General features: G+C 50.9%; 4 protein-coding genes across 4 annotated transcripts; 3 read left to right on the top strand and 1 right to left on the bottom strand.

Annotated features, from left to right (window-relative positions):
- Positions 1-931: 931 nt before the first annotated feature.
- Positions 932-2,924, top strand: BGZ61DRAFT_549996 (S-adenosyl-L-methionine-dependent methyltransferase). The gene is made up of 7 exons (XM_046255449.1): positions 932-1,028; positions 1,357-1,485; positions 1,542-1,564; positions 1,620-1,657; positions 1,773-2,173; positions 2,233-2,389; positions 2,459-2,924. The coding sequence occupies exons 1-7, from the start codon at positions 962-964 to the stop codon at positions 2,493-2,495; spliced, it is 852 nt and encodes a 283-aa protein (XP_046102060.1). The 5' UTR covers positions 932-961; the 3' UTR covers positions 2,496-2,924.
- An 864-nt stretch (positions 2,925-3,788) lies between these two features.
- On the top strand, positions 3,789-5,294 carry BGZ61DRAFT_455690 (S-adenosyl-L-methionine-dependent methyltransferase). The gene is made up of 3 exons (XM_046246420.1): positions 3,789-4,798; positions 4,938-5,094; positions 5,141-5,294. Exons 1-3 carry the CDS (start codon positions 3,913-3,915, stop codon positions 5,169-5,171), a joined length of 1,074 nt encoding a protein of 357 aa, XP_046102061.1. The 5' UTR covers positions 3,789-3,912; the 3' UTR covers positions 5,172-5,294.
- A 3,518-nt stretch (positions 5,295-8,812) lies between these two features.
- On the top strand, positions 8,813-13,820 carry BGZ61DRAFT_550006 (ABC-2 type transporter). The gene is made up of 4 exons (XM_046255450.1): positions 8,813-9,533; positions 9,612-10,651; positions 10,706-11,671; positions 11,723-13,820. Exons 1-4 carry the CDS (start codon positions 8,819-8,821, stop codon positions 13,547-13,549), a joined length of 4,548 nt encoding a protein of 1,515 aa, XP_046102062.1. The 5' UTR covers positions 8,813-8,818; the 3' UTR covers positions 13,550-13,820.
- BGZ61DRAFT_550017 (trichothecene efflux pump) lies at positions 13,666-15,601 on the bottom strand (the record flags this gene model as incomplete). The annotated part of the gene is made up of 4 exons (XM_046255451.1): positions 13,666-14,353; positions 14,555-15,214; positions 15,266-15,324; positions 15,389-15,601. The coding sequence occupies 4 exons, from the start codon at positions 15,599-15,601 to the stop codon at positions 13,666-13,668; spliced, it is 1,620 nt and encodes a 539-aa protein (XP_046102063.1).
- Positions 15,602-16,391: the final 790 nt, after the last annotated feature.

The raw sequence follows: 16,391 nt of genomic DNA on the forward strand, positions 1-16,391 counted from the left end.
CCACTGTCCTATGGCCCGTCCCCCACTCCGGTCCGCTCCCTGTCGCCCGTCCCCTGCAACTTCTCTCACGCTAGAGACCATTGTGGCAGCCAGTACGTGCCGCAAGTTCCCTGTCCCCTGCGTCTTCACACTCGCTCGCAGGGTCTCATCCATCACCTCATTCTGCAAGCGTGGCCTGGCTGGCCGTGGCAGGGCAGAGTCCTGCGGCCACGGTGGACACGTCACCAAGCCACTGGTCCATCGCGTGGTAATGGGGATTTATTGGGTACTCCGCAGCTGTACTGTCTTGGTCGTACGTTGGCCAGGGAGTGGACAGTGAGCAGTGGGTGGGCTTGTCACAGGCTTGTCGACAGGGAACAGATTCTCTCTGGAGCCACCTTATGACAATAGCGAGGTTTTGGCTGGCATCTCGGCCGAGCATTTTGCTTCGTATCATCTATCCGTTGCATACAGCGTCACCGCGCATGCCTTTTTCTGTGTAGGCCAATCCTTGAACCTTGGATTCTCGACTCTTGCGCCTTGAGATTGCCCTCCCGTCGAGTCAGCCTTTTGTCCTGGCTCCCGCTGTAGCAGCAACACTCACATCGCTATGGCCGATGACAAAGTAACAACCCCGGACGCTCCCGTATCTCCTCCGGTTGCGGTCGAGACGAAGGCATCCAGGAGTCCCAGCCCGGCCAAGAAGGCGTCCAGAAGCCCCAGTCCACTCGTGGCCCCGGAGTCGGAGCTACTCACCGCGGAGGTGAGGACAATCACGACGCGCAAACCCGCGAAACTACTCAATATTGACGCCCCATAGACCACGGAAGACGACGTTGCCGATGACGACTCGGCTATTGGAGTAAGTCGCGCTTTGTCTCTTGTTCTTTCAGCCCCTCAAACATCAAATCCAACGCCCGGCTAACGTGATGTGTGCCTTTTCCCCCACCCGCAGGACGATGCCGCAAGCTCCACAGCATCAATGCGCTCAAGCATCATGCAGTACCGTCAAGAGAACGGCCGAACTTATCACTCATACAAGGAGTCTAGTAAGTGCCTCTCAATTACCTCAATTGTCACAGTAAGAATCGCTCGAGTCTCAAATGTACTGATCCCGTTTAACCACAGTTGGATACGTGCTCCCGAATGATGCGGTAAGCCGCTTCCAGCTGTCACACCCATGTCACTCGAGGACTCCCCTGCGCAAATAGCGCTTGCTAACGTCTTGGCTCCCTTTTCCTAGTCTGAACAAGAACGCCTGGGTAAGTGAATCTTTTCGAGATATGCATACGCGTTTATGTCCAGGAGCACAACCTGCAGCGCATGCACACTCACGGAGAAAGCATTAGTAGCACAAACACACGCTAATCTGAATAGACCTACAACATCACTTGTTCGCTCTCACCTTTAATGGAAGTCTATTCCACTGCCCGGTTGGCAAGGATAAGCCCATCGGTCGCGTCCTCGACGTTGGCACTGGCACTGGTGTTTGGGCAATTGATTTTGGTATGCAAATATCCACCGGCTCCAGTCAATGTCATGATGCTAATATCTCGCAACAGCCGACGAACATCCCGAGGCAGAGGTATAATGACTACTGCCCAAACTGGTGCAAACCTGTCGCTAACCACTCATCAAAGGTCATTGGAATTGACATCAGCCCCATTCAACCGTCATTGTACGTTTCCCTGCATCTCGACACCACCTATCTAGTCACTCAACTTGACAAACCACCTCATCCAGCATGGCAAATACCAGCCAGTCCCAGGGCCCAAATACTAACATGTTGACAGCGTTCCCGCCAACTTGTCATTCCAGGTTGACGACCTCGAGGATGAGTGGACCTTCAGCTACAAGTTCGACATGGTTTTCGCCCGCATGATGACGGGCTCTGTAGGCGACTGGCCCAAGTTCTTCAACCAGAGTTTCGTAGGCCTAAATCCTGGAGGTTGGATTGAGTGCCAGGATATCTGCTTCCCTCTGAAGTGTGACGACGGCACCGTAAAGGACGACTCATATATCAAGCAGTGGTCCGACCTAATGATCAAGTCGACTACCATTTTCGGCAGGACAGGCGAGAGCGCGTCAATGTACAAGCAGCAGATGATCGACGCGGGCTTTGTGAACGTCACCGAAGTGATTTACAAGTGGCCCACAAACCGATGGCCCGTGGATCCCTACTACAAGGATCTTGGTATGTGTTTCTTGTGGACGAGCAGCCCTAGAGAATCAAATAAGTTGACATTAAAATAGGCTTCTGGTGCTTCCACAATATTGCAGGTGGCCTTTCCGGCCTAAGCATGGCCCTGTTCACCCGTGCCTTGGGATGGAGCTCTGAGGAGGTCGAGGTCTTCCTCGCCAATGTGCGAAAAGACATGAAGGATAAGTCAATCCACGCCTGGTGGCCCATGTAAGCTCGCGTTTGCATTCCAGATTGAGATCCCGCATGGAGACTCGTGCTGACTGAAGCCTGTTGCAGACATGTGGTGTATGGCCAGAAGCCAGAAGCCGGATGAACGATCACCTGAAGCCAACTGCATGATATTCTTTCCCTTCTCATTTCCTTCATGTTAATGGTTGGTATCTTGAATTTCTACATGCCAATTCATTTTGCGGTCGAGTCGAATGGTGGTACTATTGAATCTGCTTCGGGTCAAAATGACGCATCCAGCATACACGGAAGGTTTGTTCAGAACTTGGGGAAAGCCATTGGGCTGATGGCGTATTTCCATAGACTTAAATCAGCATTTTGAAAGTTCAAATATTCTATCCTCTTGTTTATCATCCCTTGCGGTCCCAAGCTAAACCTGAGATGAGTAGCATTTAACCAAAATTTATCAACGCCGATTTATGGAAGCGCCACACTTGACATCTTACGAGCATGAATCGTATCACATGCTGCCGGCCGATTGATAGAGTGCTGCCATGCTCATACAGGCCATACTCTCGTTAATTCCTGCCCTATCAGCTGCAACAGCACTGTCACGACCGCAGCAAAGGATGAAAGTCTGCCTTTAGGGTTAACCTTGTTCATCTCTCTGCAGCTACGATACGTCGACATCACAGTGGACTTCAACTTCTGCAGGCTACTCGGATACTTTTATGCTGTTCACATGATGAGGAGGACGCGAGGGAAATGAAGGGCTTCCTTGGTGGCAGTGGCGTTGATCTCCGTCTAGTAGCTTCGCCGAATACCTTCATTGATGTGGCGATAAACTCCACTAAAGCAGTGATTAAGTACAGCAACAAGCGCGAGAGATGTCGGAATCGAACGAGAAGGTAAATGTTTTTTTTATAGAATATATCAGCGATTCATACCAGTATGGTTCAAGTAGTAACGACGGGGATGTAGCTTCGAATGGTTTGGAAAGGACGCAAAGTCAGTGGAGGAGAATTCTCTTTGAATTGGATGAAGGATGAGAAGTGCTTAAACATATTACTCACCTTGCACGTATTATGGACTCCTCTAACAGAAGGCCGGGTGGCTAGAACGTGGTCATACAACTATAAAAGCATCTCGGTGGCTAAATATCTTGCAATAAAAATAAGCTCAGAGTCGAGGAGACCAAGATATGTCGTTGAGAGTAGGTTTGCTTGCTCCAATTTGAATGATTGACAGAGCACAAATAAGGAAACGAGGCCGTCATTCCACTTTTGGCGAAACTAGTTCGCGACATTCCTTTCTGGGACTCTGCCGCGGCATGTTTGTACAACCCTGGTCCCTCCGAGCGTTACAGCACATGCATGCGGCCATTCACGGGGGAATAATAGTTCTCCCCGGACCCCTGGCTTCTGCATCTCCGCTGAACCATAACCCCGCTTCAACGTGGTGTGAAGACGCTGGGTTTCTCCCGCGCGGCACACCGCAACGCAAATCTTTCAACCTTGTTTAGTCGAGACTTTGAGTTCTTCAATTGCCAGGATAAGCATATAATGACGGGTCCTACATCTCCAGAGGGCAGTGCCCCCCAGCCGACCGCTAAGCCTGTGGCACCACTTACAGGAACCGTGACGCCGCCTCTGGCACTCCCTAACCTCGGGGTTATCGAGGCCGACGACTTTCAAGTGGACAATACCGACTCTTTTCTCGGCGATGACGCTGCCAGTTCAACGGCCTCAATCGGTAGCAGTATTCTACGCTACCGTGAAGAAAACGGGCGCACTTATCACGCATACAAAGACGGGCAGTACTTGCTGCCAAATGATACCCGCGAGCAAGACCGTCTAGATCTACAGCACCATCTTTTCCTACTTACATTCGACAATAAAATGCACCTTTCGCCCGCCGGGAGTGACGGGAAGAAACTACGCAATGTACTAGATGTCGGCACCGGAACTGGCGCGTGGGCTCTCGACTTCGCCGATGAACATCCCGAGACGCAGGTGATTGGCGTTGATCTGAGCCCTATTCAGGGCGACTTCGCCCCGCCCAACTTGAACTTCCAAGTGGATGATCTGGAGGAACCGTGGACCTTCCACGTCAAATTCGACTTTATCTACAGCCGAATGATGACTGCAGGGCTTGCCGATTGGCCTCGGTTCTTCGAGCAGGCGTTCGAAAACTTGACGCCTGGCGGGTGGCTTGAGCTGGCCGACATCTGTCCCATCACCTGCGATGATGGAACCATGAAGCCAGACGCTGCTGTGTGTAGGTGGGTCAATACACTCTTAGATGGGACCAAAATCGTCAACCGACCCTTTGATGGCGCCTATCAATACAAAGAGCAGATGGAAGCTGCAGGTTTCACAAATTTGACCCAAGTTGTCTACAAATGGCCACAGAACAGGTGGCCCAAGGATCAAAGGCTCAAGGAACTCGGTACGCAGAGCTTTTCTTGCCTTCCTCCTCAAACTCTCCGTTGCTCGTTTTCAAGTTGAGCGAGGCTTTTCGGCATCGTCTCGCAACCCCCAAGTCGCAATTCACCAAGAATATACCTCCCACTAATCAATATTCATAGGTGCGTGGACTCTCGAAAATATTTCTTCGGGTCTTGAAGGACTGAGCGCGGCGGTATATACGCGAGTTTTGGGCTGGAGCAAGGAAGAGATGGATGTTCTCCTTGCTGAAGTCCGGAATGACTTGAAAAATCCCGCTATCCATTCGTATTGGCCAATGTAAGTGAATTGCGTACCTTGCCTTGCTAAGCTAACTCGGTTGCAGTGTGGTTGTATACGGACAGAAGCCAGAGTAAGCATTACTTCTTTGCCTTCGTTGTTCTTCTCTTCTCGAGATTTTTATATTTAGACAAACGGACAAATATGCAGTTGTGTAGCGGATCTATACGTCATGAACTCCGCATTTTTTTCAGATCGCCCTTCTACGTTGTCACCAGTGAATTATATGTTTCACACCTCTCTACTTTTCATCACATTACGTAGCCCAGATTCCAGAGCCCCTCCCCCCCAACTCTTCTGAATATACTTCAGTCTAATATGGTGTTCGCATTCAAGACTTTCCTACTTCTGAATATGCTTTCTTCCACCTTACCCGAATTTTATGCTCTTCCAAGTCTACTAAAGTATAGTCAGCTTAATAAGGCTCGCGCTTTCAATCCACGCTATAGGGTAAAGGACAAGTCACGAGATGCGCTTTCACAACTTTGGCTACTTTATTGATTATTCCCCAGCATAGATTGAACTCCAAATCATGTGTTATCCGAAAATCCTTCTTGCTTATAGGGTCTACGTATTACGATTTAATATGTCTCTTTTGCCTATGTTTGGCGTGGGTACGAAATTCAATAAGAGTTAATGCTCTGCAATGAGTAGGAGACCATCAACAGTACAAGTTATGGTGACGTTGCATTTCCGTAAATTTTCGATTTCATATATATTAAACACTCTCAGGGTCATTCGCGTAGAGAAAATTTCACTCCACGGTAGTAAAATTAGTGTAAGAACGGGCTTGACTTTGATTGTCCCGTACACTTCAGCATTGGTGCTACAAAAACCGGCAAGGGCTTGCCCTATAGCCACGGGAAGGAAGGATCGGGTAGAAGTAGTGTGTTATCTTTAATATATTGTAACAGAGAGTGTGATTTATTCATCATTTTGATTTGATCAAGGATGTGAATACTCGAAATGGTTGGATCAATGAAATGAACGGGTTGACCAGTGCTCGAACTGTTCTTACTGTGTATTTCACCATCAACTGGGCAAGATTACACTTAACCACGAACGGGGAGGTTACCCCGGCATTCTCTACCGGGTATGATGCACTGTAATGTAAAGGTACCCGCGTCTTTAAGACGTCGTAGCGAGGTGGTTCTCAAGCCTTATGATAATTCTCACTAGGAGTTGCAATATGCTTTGTAAATGAATACAGCCCAAGTGCTGCCCTTTGGTTTGCCGTACAGCCACTTTGACTCATTTCTGGGTTTGCTCCGGTTTGTGTTGACTGAATCCGAACAGCCTGGCTCGCTTGAGAAAATGCATTTTAGAGGTATAGAACCCCTCCCAACATTGAGGGGTCGTTCCGGCTGAATCAGTGAATATGATGTGACTCTGACATGCCGGAGCGATGTCACCCCTCGGAGCCGGGTTTTCGGCTTCCGGTGTACGAGGAACGAATATCTCGGACCTGTCGCGGACACCGCTTGAAGAAATTAGCCGGATGGAGAACCCGAGCGTCGAAGGAATGCAATGCTCAAGTGGCGGGATCGAGAGATGCCTCATGGGGCCCAAACAGGTGATTTTGCACGCAATATTCGCATTCCGGCGTCACCAGATGGTCGCAAGCTCCTTGCCAAAGCTCGTGGTCACGCCTCCCTCGTGGCGCCACTCTCGTTAAATCGTGACGTTAGGTTTCGATCGCCAAGCGGCAAAATGGTCACCAGGCCAGGGTGGCCTGTAGTTGACGGCGAGATCGTCTAGTGATTGGCTCACACTTTAGCCATGATGCCAAACCCACCACATCAGTCCGAGAACCCACCACATTTCTCCGAAATTAGCATGGGCACAAGGGCTCCAGGGCGGTTCAGATCTCTCCGAAGAGCCCTTGATCCCCCAGAAAAAAGCAGTCTTCGAATTCCGGTCTCCCTTGGGTTGACCCCGAAATCCGGTGCCAATATTCAGCCCAAACCTGGTTGTTGCGCCAGGTCCCACTCAAATACGCACACTTCCCATCAAACAGAACAAAGAGCTTGGAATCTGAGCAACTTTCTTTCCTGGTAGAAAGACGCATTAAGCTATGTATATACATCTGACCCCGATCCCCGCAGTTACCCAACCGTTGCCCGACGTCATCGCCGTTGATGTTCGTTAATTGGAAGCTTTGAAATCGTGACCAGTATTTTGGAGGGTATCGTCAAGCCAAGGAGACAAAAAAGTAAATAGAAAACACCTTGGTAGAAGTCGGAGGTAGTACATGATTGAACATCCCCTGCAGTCCTTTTTGCATTTGTGAAGGTCGCGGCTGGATATCTTGCGTATTTGGTCTGGTGGAGTGTCGAGGCATGTCGACCTTGGACTCACAGCTGCTCGTATCTGTATCTTATGCGACTCTGCAGGTTGGTAAATGGCGAATAAAATAGAATGGGCATTCCTAGACTCTGGTTGTAAAGAGTCTACATTGCGTATCGATAGGTTCATGCGCGGCGCAGACAAAGCAAGCATCATTTGGGCGATGCCTCATCAGAGGTCGGACTTGACGTTCGTTCTGCTTCAGGCGAGTCGTTCGAAGCCACCGATGACTGCTCGGAGTGGGTGTCTTGTGTTAACGGAGGCCGGATGCAGGTGCAATGCCTCAACAAGGCCTCGCATCGCGCCAATCTTTCAAGTAGCTCTTGGTTTGGACGCCGCCGCTTGCGTGGAGGAGCGGGCGTACTGGGGATGCAAACGGCTTTCAACTGCAGCACGAACGTAAGCGTCTGTCTGCATGTATTTGATATCTCGGCTTTCCATCATGACACTTACTTTGATGCAATTTGAACATGGGCTGCTGCGATCGCACTTCTTCTTTCGTTGCTGGCACAAGACGCAGGCCAGCACCCTCATGGTCTTCTTAGGCTGCCGCAAGGCGAGTGACGATGGCTTCGTAGATCCCCGTAGGGACTGGTCCATCTCATGAGAACTTGTGTTGTTCATTTTGGAATAGTAAGCGGCCGGGATTGATCATGGCGCCGTGGAGGGTGTGGTTTTTAAATGGCATCAGCCGTAAAAGAGCACTCCCCGCACAGATGATCTTCAAGGCCGTCGTCACGGGAGAGAGCCTCTAAGATCGCGCCTCGATATCATGTAATCATGCACCAGCCTAGCGGATGGCTTAGGCCGGGGTGCAGCGACCCTTGTCGAACGGAATGCCGTGATGTGAGGGACGTACTCCAAAGCCGGAGAGTCGGACCTGAGCCATTCCCCGAGGGTCCCACCCCATCGCTCCATCAGGGAATCCCTCGGGGATTGCGGACTAAGCTTCACGAATTGACGGACCGTTAACAGACGCCGTCATACCGCTTAGTTTTCCTTGGAGTTCCGCTCCCCCCGGGACTTTGATGGCGTGTGGGCGGGTTGTCGGTTTACTCATATACTCCACGATGTCCTCCAGTTTAGTCCGAGAGCCACCATAATGGTTATCTCATCAGTAGCGTATCTTTCTATAAGATCTTTTCCACGAGCCTGCATCAATTGTCACGCGACTTCGGGTGAGACTGTTGGTTCGAATCTTCACACCATCAGTCCACTCCAAGGGGATCCTTCATGTATTAAGCCTCGGCTGCCACATCGACTTAAACTCAAACCCTTCGCAATCAAGTAGCTATATCGGGTCACGTGTACTCCCTAGGGCTGAATCATTGCTGGTTGTACGGGCGCACTAGGGGATTGTACGGCCTATACCCACGAAATGGCTCAACCGATCGACGCTACTCTCCCTAAAGCACATAAGGGGGTGGAAACCCACCAACCGGGAACCTTAAATAAAGACACCGAAGCTCTAGCCACCGACAGAGTGGATTCGACAGCCCGGGGGTCCGCTGTTTCAACCTCCGACGGCTCCGTAACCGCAGATGAGGGAAAGAAGGGGAAGGGCTCTACTGGCCAGGAGAGTGCCCTGGTAGATGACGATTCCGAGCATGTCCGGCGTGCTAGTATTGTGCGAGACTTGGCCCGTCAGTACACGAACCAAAGCCACTACTCCATGGCCGAGGGGAACCCCTTCACGGCAGACAAGAACAGCCCGCTGAACCCGAAGAATGAGCATTTCAGGGCCATCGCATGGGCCAAGTCCATCGTGCGTCTCCTTTCAGATTCTGGACTGTCCGCTCGCAAGGCCGGTGTCTGCTATCAAAACCTCAATGTTTTTGGATACGGGCAGCCCACCGACTACCAGAAGGATGTCGCCAACGTTTGGCTGGAGATAGCAGGGATTCCCCGACAGCTTCTTGGATACGGACACACGAGGATCGATATTATACGTGACTTTGACGGCCTTGTTCGAAATGGAGAGATGCTGGTGGTTCTGGGTCCGCCTGGATCTGGCTGTTCCACTTTCCTCAAGACCATTGCGGGAGAGACTAGCGGTATCTATGTCAACGACGATGCTTACTTCAACTACCAAGGTAAGACTGGAGATGCCGTAGGGTTTAACAGCAAGAGTTATTCCCTATTTCGAATAGAAGGCTGACGGCCTTTTCTAGGCATAACGGCAGAAGAAATGCATTCGCAGCACAGGGGAGAGGCCATCTACACAGCCGAAGTGGATGTTCACTTCCCTCAGCTCACTGTCGGTGACACCCTCACCTTTGCTGCCAGCGCAAGGGCTCCCCGTGATATTCCAGGAGGTATTGACAAGGCAACTTTTGTTGCACACCTTCGCGATGTGGTTATGGCCATGTTTGGAATCACTCATACTATCAACACCCGAGTAGGGAATGAATACGTGCGGGGAGTCTCCGGCGGCGAACGCAAGCGTGTCACCATCGCGGAAGCCTCATTGAGCGGTGCCCCGTTGCAGTGCTGGGATAACAGCACGCGAGGCCTCGACTCCGCAAACGCAGTGGAGTTCTGCAAAACCCTTCGCCTTCAAACGGAACTGTTCGACACTTCTGCTTTCGTCTCCATCTATCAGGCCCCTCAGGCGGCATATGATGTATTCGACAAGGTCTTGGTTCTTTACGAAGGTCGTCAGATTTTCTTTGGCCAGACAACGGCCGCGAAGAAATATTTCACCAAGCTTGGTTTCGACTGCCCTGACCGACAGACTACACCAGATTTCCTCACCTCAATGACGAGTCCACAGGAGAGAATTGTTCGTCCAGGCTTCGAAGGACGTGCCCCTCGAACGCCGGATGAGTTTGCCGCCAGATGGAAGGCTTCCACTGCCTTTGCGGAACTCCAACGCGAGATTGAAGAGTACAAGACAGAAAACCCGATCAATGGACCTGGCGCAGAGACTTTCAGGGCTATCAAGCGAGCGACACAAGCTAAAGCCCAGCGCGCGAAGAGTCCGTATACCATGAGTTACTGGCAGCAGATCAGGCTGTGCATGTGGCGAGGATTCAAACGGTTGGTGTCAGACCCTACCCTAACACTTTCCATGCTATTCGGCAACTTCGGCATGGCTTTGATCGTGGGAAGTGTGTTTTTCAATCTCGCGCAGACGACAGGGAGTTTCTACCAGAGAGGTGCCTTGCTCTTCTTAGCTTGCTTGTCTAATGCTTTCTCAAGCGCTCTTGAGGCAAGATAAATTCCAAATAACCATTATGACAGCCGCAAGCTAACTGGAACTTAGATTCTCACGCTCTATGCCCAGCGCCCAATCGTGGAAAAACACAACCGGTATGCTCTATATCACCCATCCGCCGAGGCCATTGCTTCCATGCTTTGCGACATGCCCTACAAGATTCTCAATGCCTTTACCTATAACCTCACCCTGTACTTCATGACGAACTTGCGTCGCGAACCTGGAGCCTTCTTTTATTTCCTCCTCCTCACATTTATCACAACGCTATGCATGTCGATGATTTTCCGAACGATTGCTTCAGCTTCCAGGACCCTGTCACAAGCTATGGTTCCTGCTTCGCTCCTCATCCTGGCTTTGGTTATATTCACTGGCTTCGTTATCCCCATTGACTACATGTTGGGATGGTGCCGCTGGATCAATTATGTCAACCCACTGGCTTATGCGTTCGAGTCCCTTATGGTCAACGAGTTTCACGGCAGGGAATTCGAATGCACGCAGTTCATTCCAAGCCCGGCAATCCCAGCATATGCCAACGTGGACTCCGTTAACCGTGTCTGCTCTAGTGTTGGTTCGGTTCAGGGCAACTTAATGGTCAGCGGCGACGCATACATCAACTCAGCCTTCAAATATTATCACGCACACAAGTGGCGCAATGTCGGCATTGTCATCGCCTTCGTCCTTCTTTTCCTTTCGACTTACATGGGATTTGCGGAAATCGTCAGCGCCAAGAAATCTAAAGGAGAAGTGCTGGTCTTCCGCCGTGGACACAAAGCGGCTCAAGTCAAGAGCAAGTCTTCCACCGACGACATCGAGTCGAATGAAGCGGTTGCTGGGCGCCTGGCCGTAACCGAAAAGCCCGGCTCCTCTAGCAGCCAAATTGCAAACATTCAAAAGTCCACCAGTGTCTTTCATTGGAACAACGTCTGCTACGATGTCAAGATTAAAACTGAGACGAGACGTATTCTGGACAACGTTGCAGGTTGGGTCAAGCCCGGTACGATGACGGCGTTGATGGTAAGTCTTTGTAAAAACACCTGTAAAACGAAGGCTGACAAACTCGTCTAGGGAGTTTCTGGAGCAGGCAAAACGACTTTGCTAGACTGTCTGGCCGATCGTACGAGCATGGGGGTGATCACAGGCGAGATTCTTGTCGACGATAAACTCCGAGATGCTTCCTTCCAACGAAAGACTGGTTACGTTCAACAGCAAGATTTGCACTTGTCCACAACTACGGTTCGGGAGGCACTCAACTTTTCAGCCGTCATGCGCCAGCCAGGAAATATCCCCCACAAAGAAAAGATAGCGTATGTCGACGAAGTCATCAAGATGCTCGATATGCAGGACTATTCGGAAGCAGTCATTGGCATCCTCGGCGAAGGTCTCAACGTTGAACAGCGCAAACGCCTAACCATAGGTGTCGAACTGGCCGCAAAGCCCCCAGTTCTGCTGTTTGTCGATGAACCTACATCGGGGTTGGACTCGCAAACCTCCTGGGCAATCTTGGACCTGCTTGAAAAACTGGCCCGCAATGGCCAAGCTATCCTGTGTACAATCCATCAACCTTCAGCTATTCTATTCCAGCGGTTTGATCGCCTGTTGTTCCTCGCAAGTGGCGGCAAGACGGTCTATTTTGGCGATATCGGCGACAATTCAAAATGCATGACCGACTACTTCGAAAACAACGGCGCTCATCCTTGTCCACCAGGTGCTAATCCCGCAGAGTGGATGCTCGAAGTCATTGGAGCCGCACCTGGATCTTCAACAGACGAGGACTGGCCGCAAATTTGGCGTGACTCGCCCGAGTCAGCCCAAACCCAGGCGGAACTGCAACGTCTTACGGATCAGCCAGAAGACCCAAGTGCTCCTGAAGACGATCCGAACTCTTTCGATGAGTTTGCGGCGCCTTTTTTTGTGCAGCTTTCCAATGTTACCCGTCGTGTTTTCGAACAGTACTGGCGCACGCCGTCGTACATCTATTCCAAGGCTACCTTGTGTACCCTCATCGGTTTATTCGTCGGCTTCGTTTTCTACCAGGCCCCGAACACAATCCAAGGGCTCCAAAATCAAATGTTTGCCATCTTCCAAGTCCTTACAGTCTTTGGTCAAATGGTGCAGCAAACTATGCCGCACTTTGTCATCCAGCGAGATCTGTACGAGGTACGCGAGCGCCCATCAAAGACATACAGCTGGAAGGTCTTCATTCTGAGCCAGATCATCGTGGAATTGCCTTGGAATACTCTGATGGCTGCTTCTATATACTTCTGCTGGTACTATCCAATTGGGTTGTATCGCAATGCTGAGGCAACGGACGCGGTTGCGGAACGAGGACTACTCATGTTCCTCCTCATCCTGACATTCATGCTGTTTACCTGCACCTTTACCGATTTCATCATTGCGGGCTGCGAATCGGCCGACAACGGCGGCAACATTGCGAATCTGTTGTTCATGATGTGTCTTATCTTCTGTGGCGTGCTTGCCACACCCTCAAGCATGCCGAGATTTTGGATCTTCATGTACCGCGTGAGCCCGTTTTCATACCTGGTCTCTGCGATGCTCTCTACGGCAATAGCGAATACAAACGTCGTTTGTGCCGCAAACGAGTTCATCCGCTTCCCCCCGCCATCCGGACAGACCTGCAAAGACTACATGGAGCTTTACATCGAGGCTGCTGGTGGCTATTTGACCGATCCTGACAACAACAGCACCTGCACATTTTGCTCGATTGGAGACACCAATGCTTACCTTGCTGGTCTTCAATCCAACTATGGTGATAGATGGAGGAACTTTGGAATAATGTGGGTGTACATTATCTTCAACGTTTTTGGGGCTTTGGGGCTGTACTGGCTGGTTAGGGTTCCAAAGAAGGGCAAGGCGAAGACGAAGAAGGAGTAGGAATCACTGGGGTAAGAGAGGTGTCATAGTTTCTTTGTCATATGTGTGACTTGATATTGTTGGACGTTCTATTTAGGGCCTAGCTAATAAATTTCCTTCGTCATTAAACCAAGAGCTTAGTGGTGCCTTTGCAGCTTCTTGGCAACATTGTTGCCCAGAAACTTTTCCATATTCGGTACAAAAAATGCCATTAAAAACAGAATGACAGAGAATGGGATAGTGGTGTAGAAAACAATCTTGTAAGATCCGATGTAGGCGTCTTTCATAGCCGCGGCTACGCTGCTGATGATGGAATCCGTAATCCCTGGGACCGTTGAGAAATCCCCAGTGCTTGTCCCTGCTAACAACTGATCCATCGATGATTCTGGAAGGCCGGCGGCTTTGGCAGCAGGAATGACGTGCTCTGGGATCTTCTTGACCAACTGATTGTTCAGTACCGAGACGTAAAGTGACTGGGCGATGGCACCGCCAAATCCGCGAATGGATCCCAACACTCCTGTTGCAAGACCGATATCTTGGGGCTCCCAGATCAGAGTAACACCGGGGAAGGAGATGTTCTCGACAAAGCCAATAGAAGTGCATGTGAGAACGCCAAGAGCGATAGTTGCAGCCCAACGATCAATCGATATCGTTGTCAAAGACGTCATAAAAGCAAAGGCGAGGCCTGACGCAATGATGCATTGGTATTTCACCTTGGGCACGTAGGAAATGCAGAAGCCCGCAATGCTCTGGCCAAGGAGGATACCGCCACCCACGACCGAGCTCTGCCAGCCAACGTCGGTCACATTTGTCGTGTACACCGTGCTGATGATTGTGGGCCAGAGAACTGTGAGGGAGTAATAGACCATTGCGCCGAGAGTGGCAATGGTGGTGATTGCGACAAACCCGATGTTCTTGAACATGCGAGGCGGCATCAGCGGCTGAGTTTTGCAGAAGAAACCCTCTGAATGATGGTCAGTAGTTGTGCTTGTTTCAGAAAGATTCCACGTACCGTATACCACGAACGAGGCAAGCAAGGCGACGCCGATCAGCAGTGTGCACAGAGTCTCGGCACTATCCCAGGGATATTGCGTTCCGCCCCATGACAGACCGATGAGGAATAGCACGCAACCGGAAATGTACAGAAAGATTCCGATGAAATCCAGATCTTTGGTCATCTGCCACTTGCTCTTTCCGTTGACGTGGAGCTGGTTGTAGTCCGGGGGGTGATAGAAGAACCAGTACAAGACAAGAGACATGGCTCCAAGAATGTCGCCGATAAAATAGCTCCATCGCCACCGGGACGATGTATTTTCGAAGAAAGCTCGCGCAATTACAGGTCCAAAGACAGCGAAGGGCAACGAAGAAAGGAACACGAGAGTGGTAATCGGTCCTCGCCACTTGTTAGGGACAAGTTCTCCCAGGACAATGCCAAACGAGAGCTGGCCGGCGGCTGCGATGCCGTTGCAAACATTTGCGGCGATGAGCATCTCAACGCTCTGTGCGCATGAACCGATAATGCAGCCGATGAGGCCGAGGACGGTACATCCCAGCACCATGTATTTTCGGCCGTACATGTCGGAGAGTCGGCCGAACAGGAGGAATCCTATCGAGCTTCCCATAGTCCACATTGTCGCCACCCAGTTGATGTTCGCCGAAGGACCGATGTCTTGGTTAATGAGGGTTCTAGGAAGTTTGTTAGGGGCATGTTTGAGTCATTCTTGGTGGGTGACGAACAGAGTATTGGCCGGCAAGACCCAGCCTAGATAGGCGCAAATACTTCCCAGGCATTGGGCCTAGGGTAAAGGGGTCAGTATTTCCTGATGACATTTGGTTGGAATTCTGATTCTAACAACGTACCGTGACTGTACCAATGAATTGGGCGCTCAGGAAGTAGCCCTTGGGCATCTCATCGACATCGCCTCCAACAGCCTTGGCATCTAGATAATCGATAGTGCCATCCGCATGGACAACCTTTTCAGTTTGTTCGACTCCCTTACTCAGGGCAGCATCGCCGGCCTCAAGGTGCGTGGCCTGCAGGTCCTTTTCGTCAGGGCCAGAATCAGGCGACATGGTGGCTGGTTGTCCTTGGGTCGATCGCTTGGGTGAGGTGATCTTGGACGTATTTGGAATGATAAATCAAAACAAAACGATTGAAATTGGGCGCGAGCCACGTCTCTTATGAGTCCTGCGAGTGAGATACTGGTCACCAGGTTTCGGAGTGAGATATGGAAAGTGGGGATGATGGAATATGTTACCCCGGAATACGGCCCCTGCGGACCTCACGGACCAGATTCTGGGGACAGGCATGGAGGAGTGTGGGGAGGGTCAGTCTGACTCGGTAGATATGCTGCCGTCACAAAGGATTAACCCTGGCGACTGGACTAGGAGCTGGCCGAGACATGGCGCTACGCTACGGATGGTTCCAGACCCTGGGCGATTTTCATATGCATAGCTATCCCAGGATTGCAGCACGGTTCTAAAATCAGGGTTGAAAGGATCACCACGCATTGTTTTCTCCCATTGCTTTCAATCGTTGCTTTCTCCCCTTGTGGTGGGATTTAGAACCCGTCTTGGCAGGGCTACGAGGCGTGAACGGTGAAGTCATAGCTAGTCGCTATCACCATGCAGGAAGGGTCTAGAACTCGGTCTAGCAAAGCAATGTCAAAAGCAACACGAGACGTGAGTACTGAACTGCCAGTATCACAAGCGATGTCACCAGCAGACGGCTGAGACCAAGGTACCTTGCATATGCTGGCAGAATGCATCCGGCCGTGTCCAACAATTGAAGCCCGCTAGAGGAAAACCTCTTCCGCGAGATGTCCTGCCCCTTTCCCCGCTTCGCAGGGCCAAGCTCCCGGTA

Source organism: Ilyonectria robusta (genome assembly GCF_021365365.1).
Source record: "Ilyonectria robusta strain PMI_751 chromosome Unknown BGZ61scaffold_15, whole genome shotgun sequence".
NCBI lineage: Eukaryota > Fungi > Ascomycota > Sordariomycetes > Hypocreales > Nectriaceae > Ilyonectria > Ilyonectria robusta.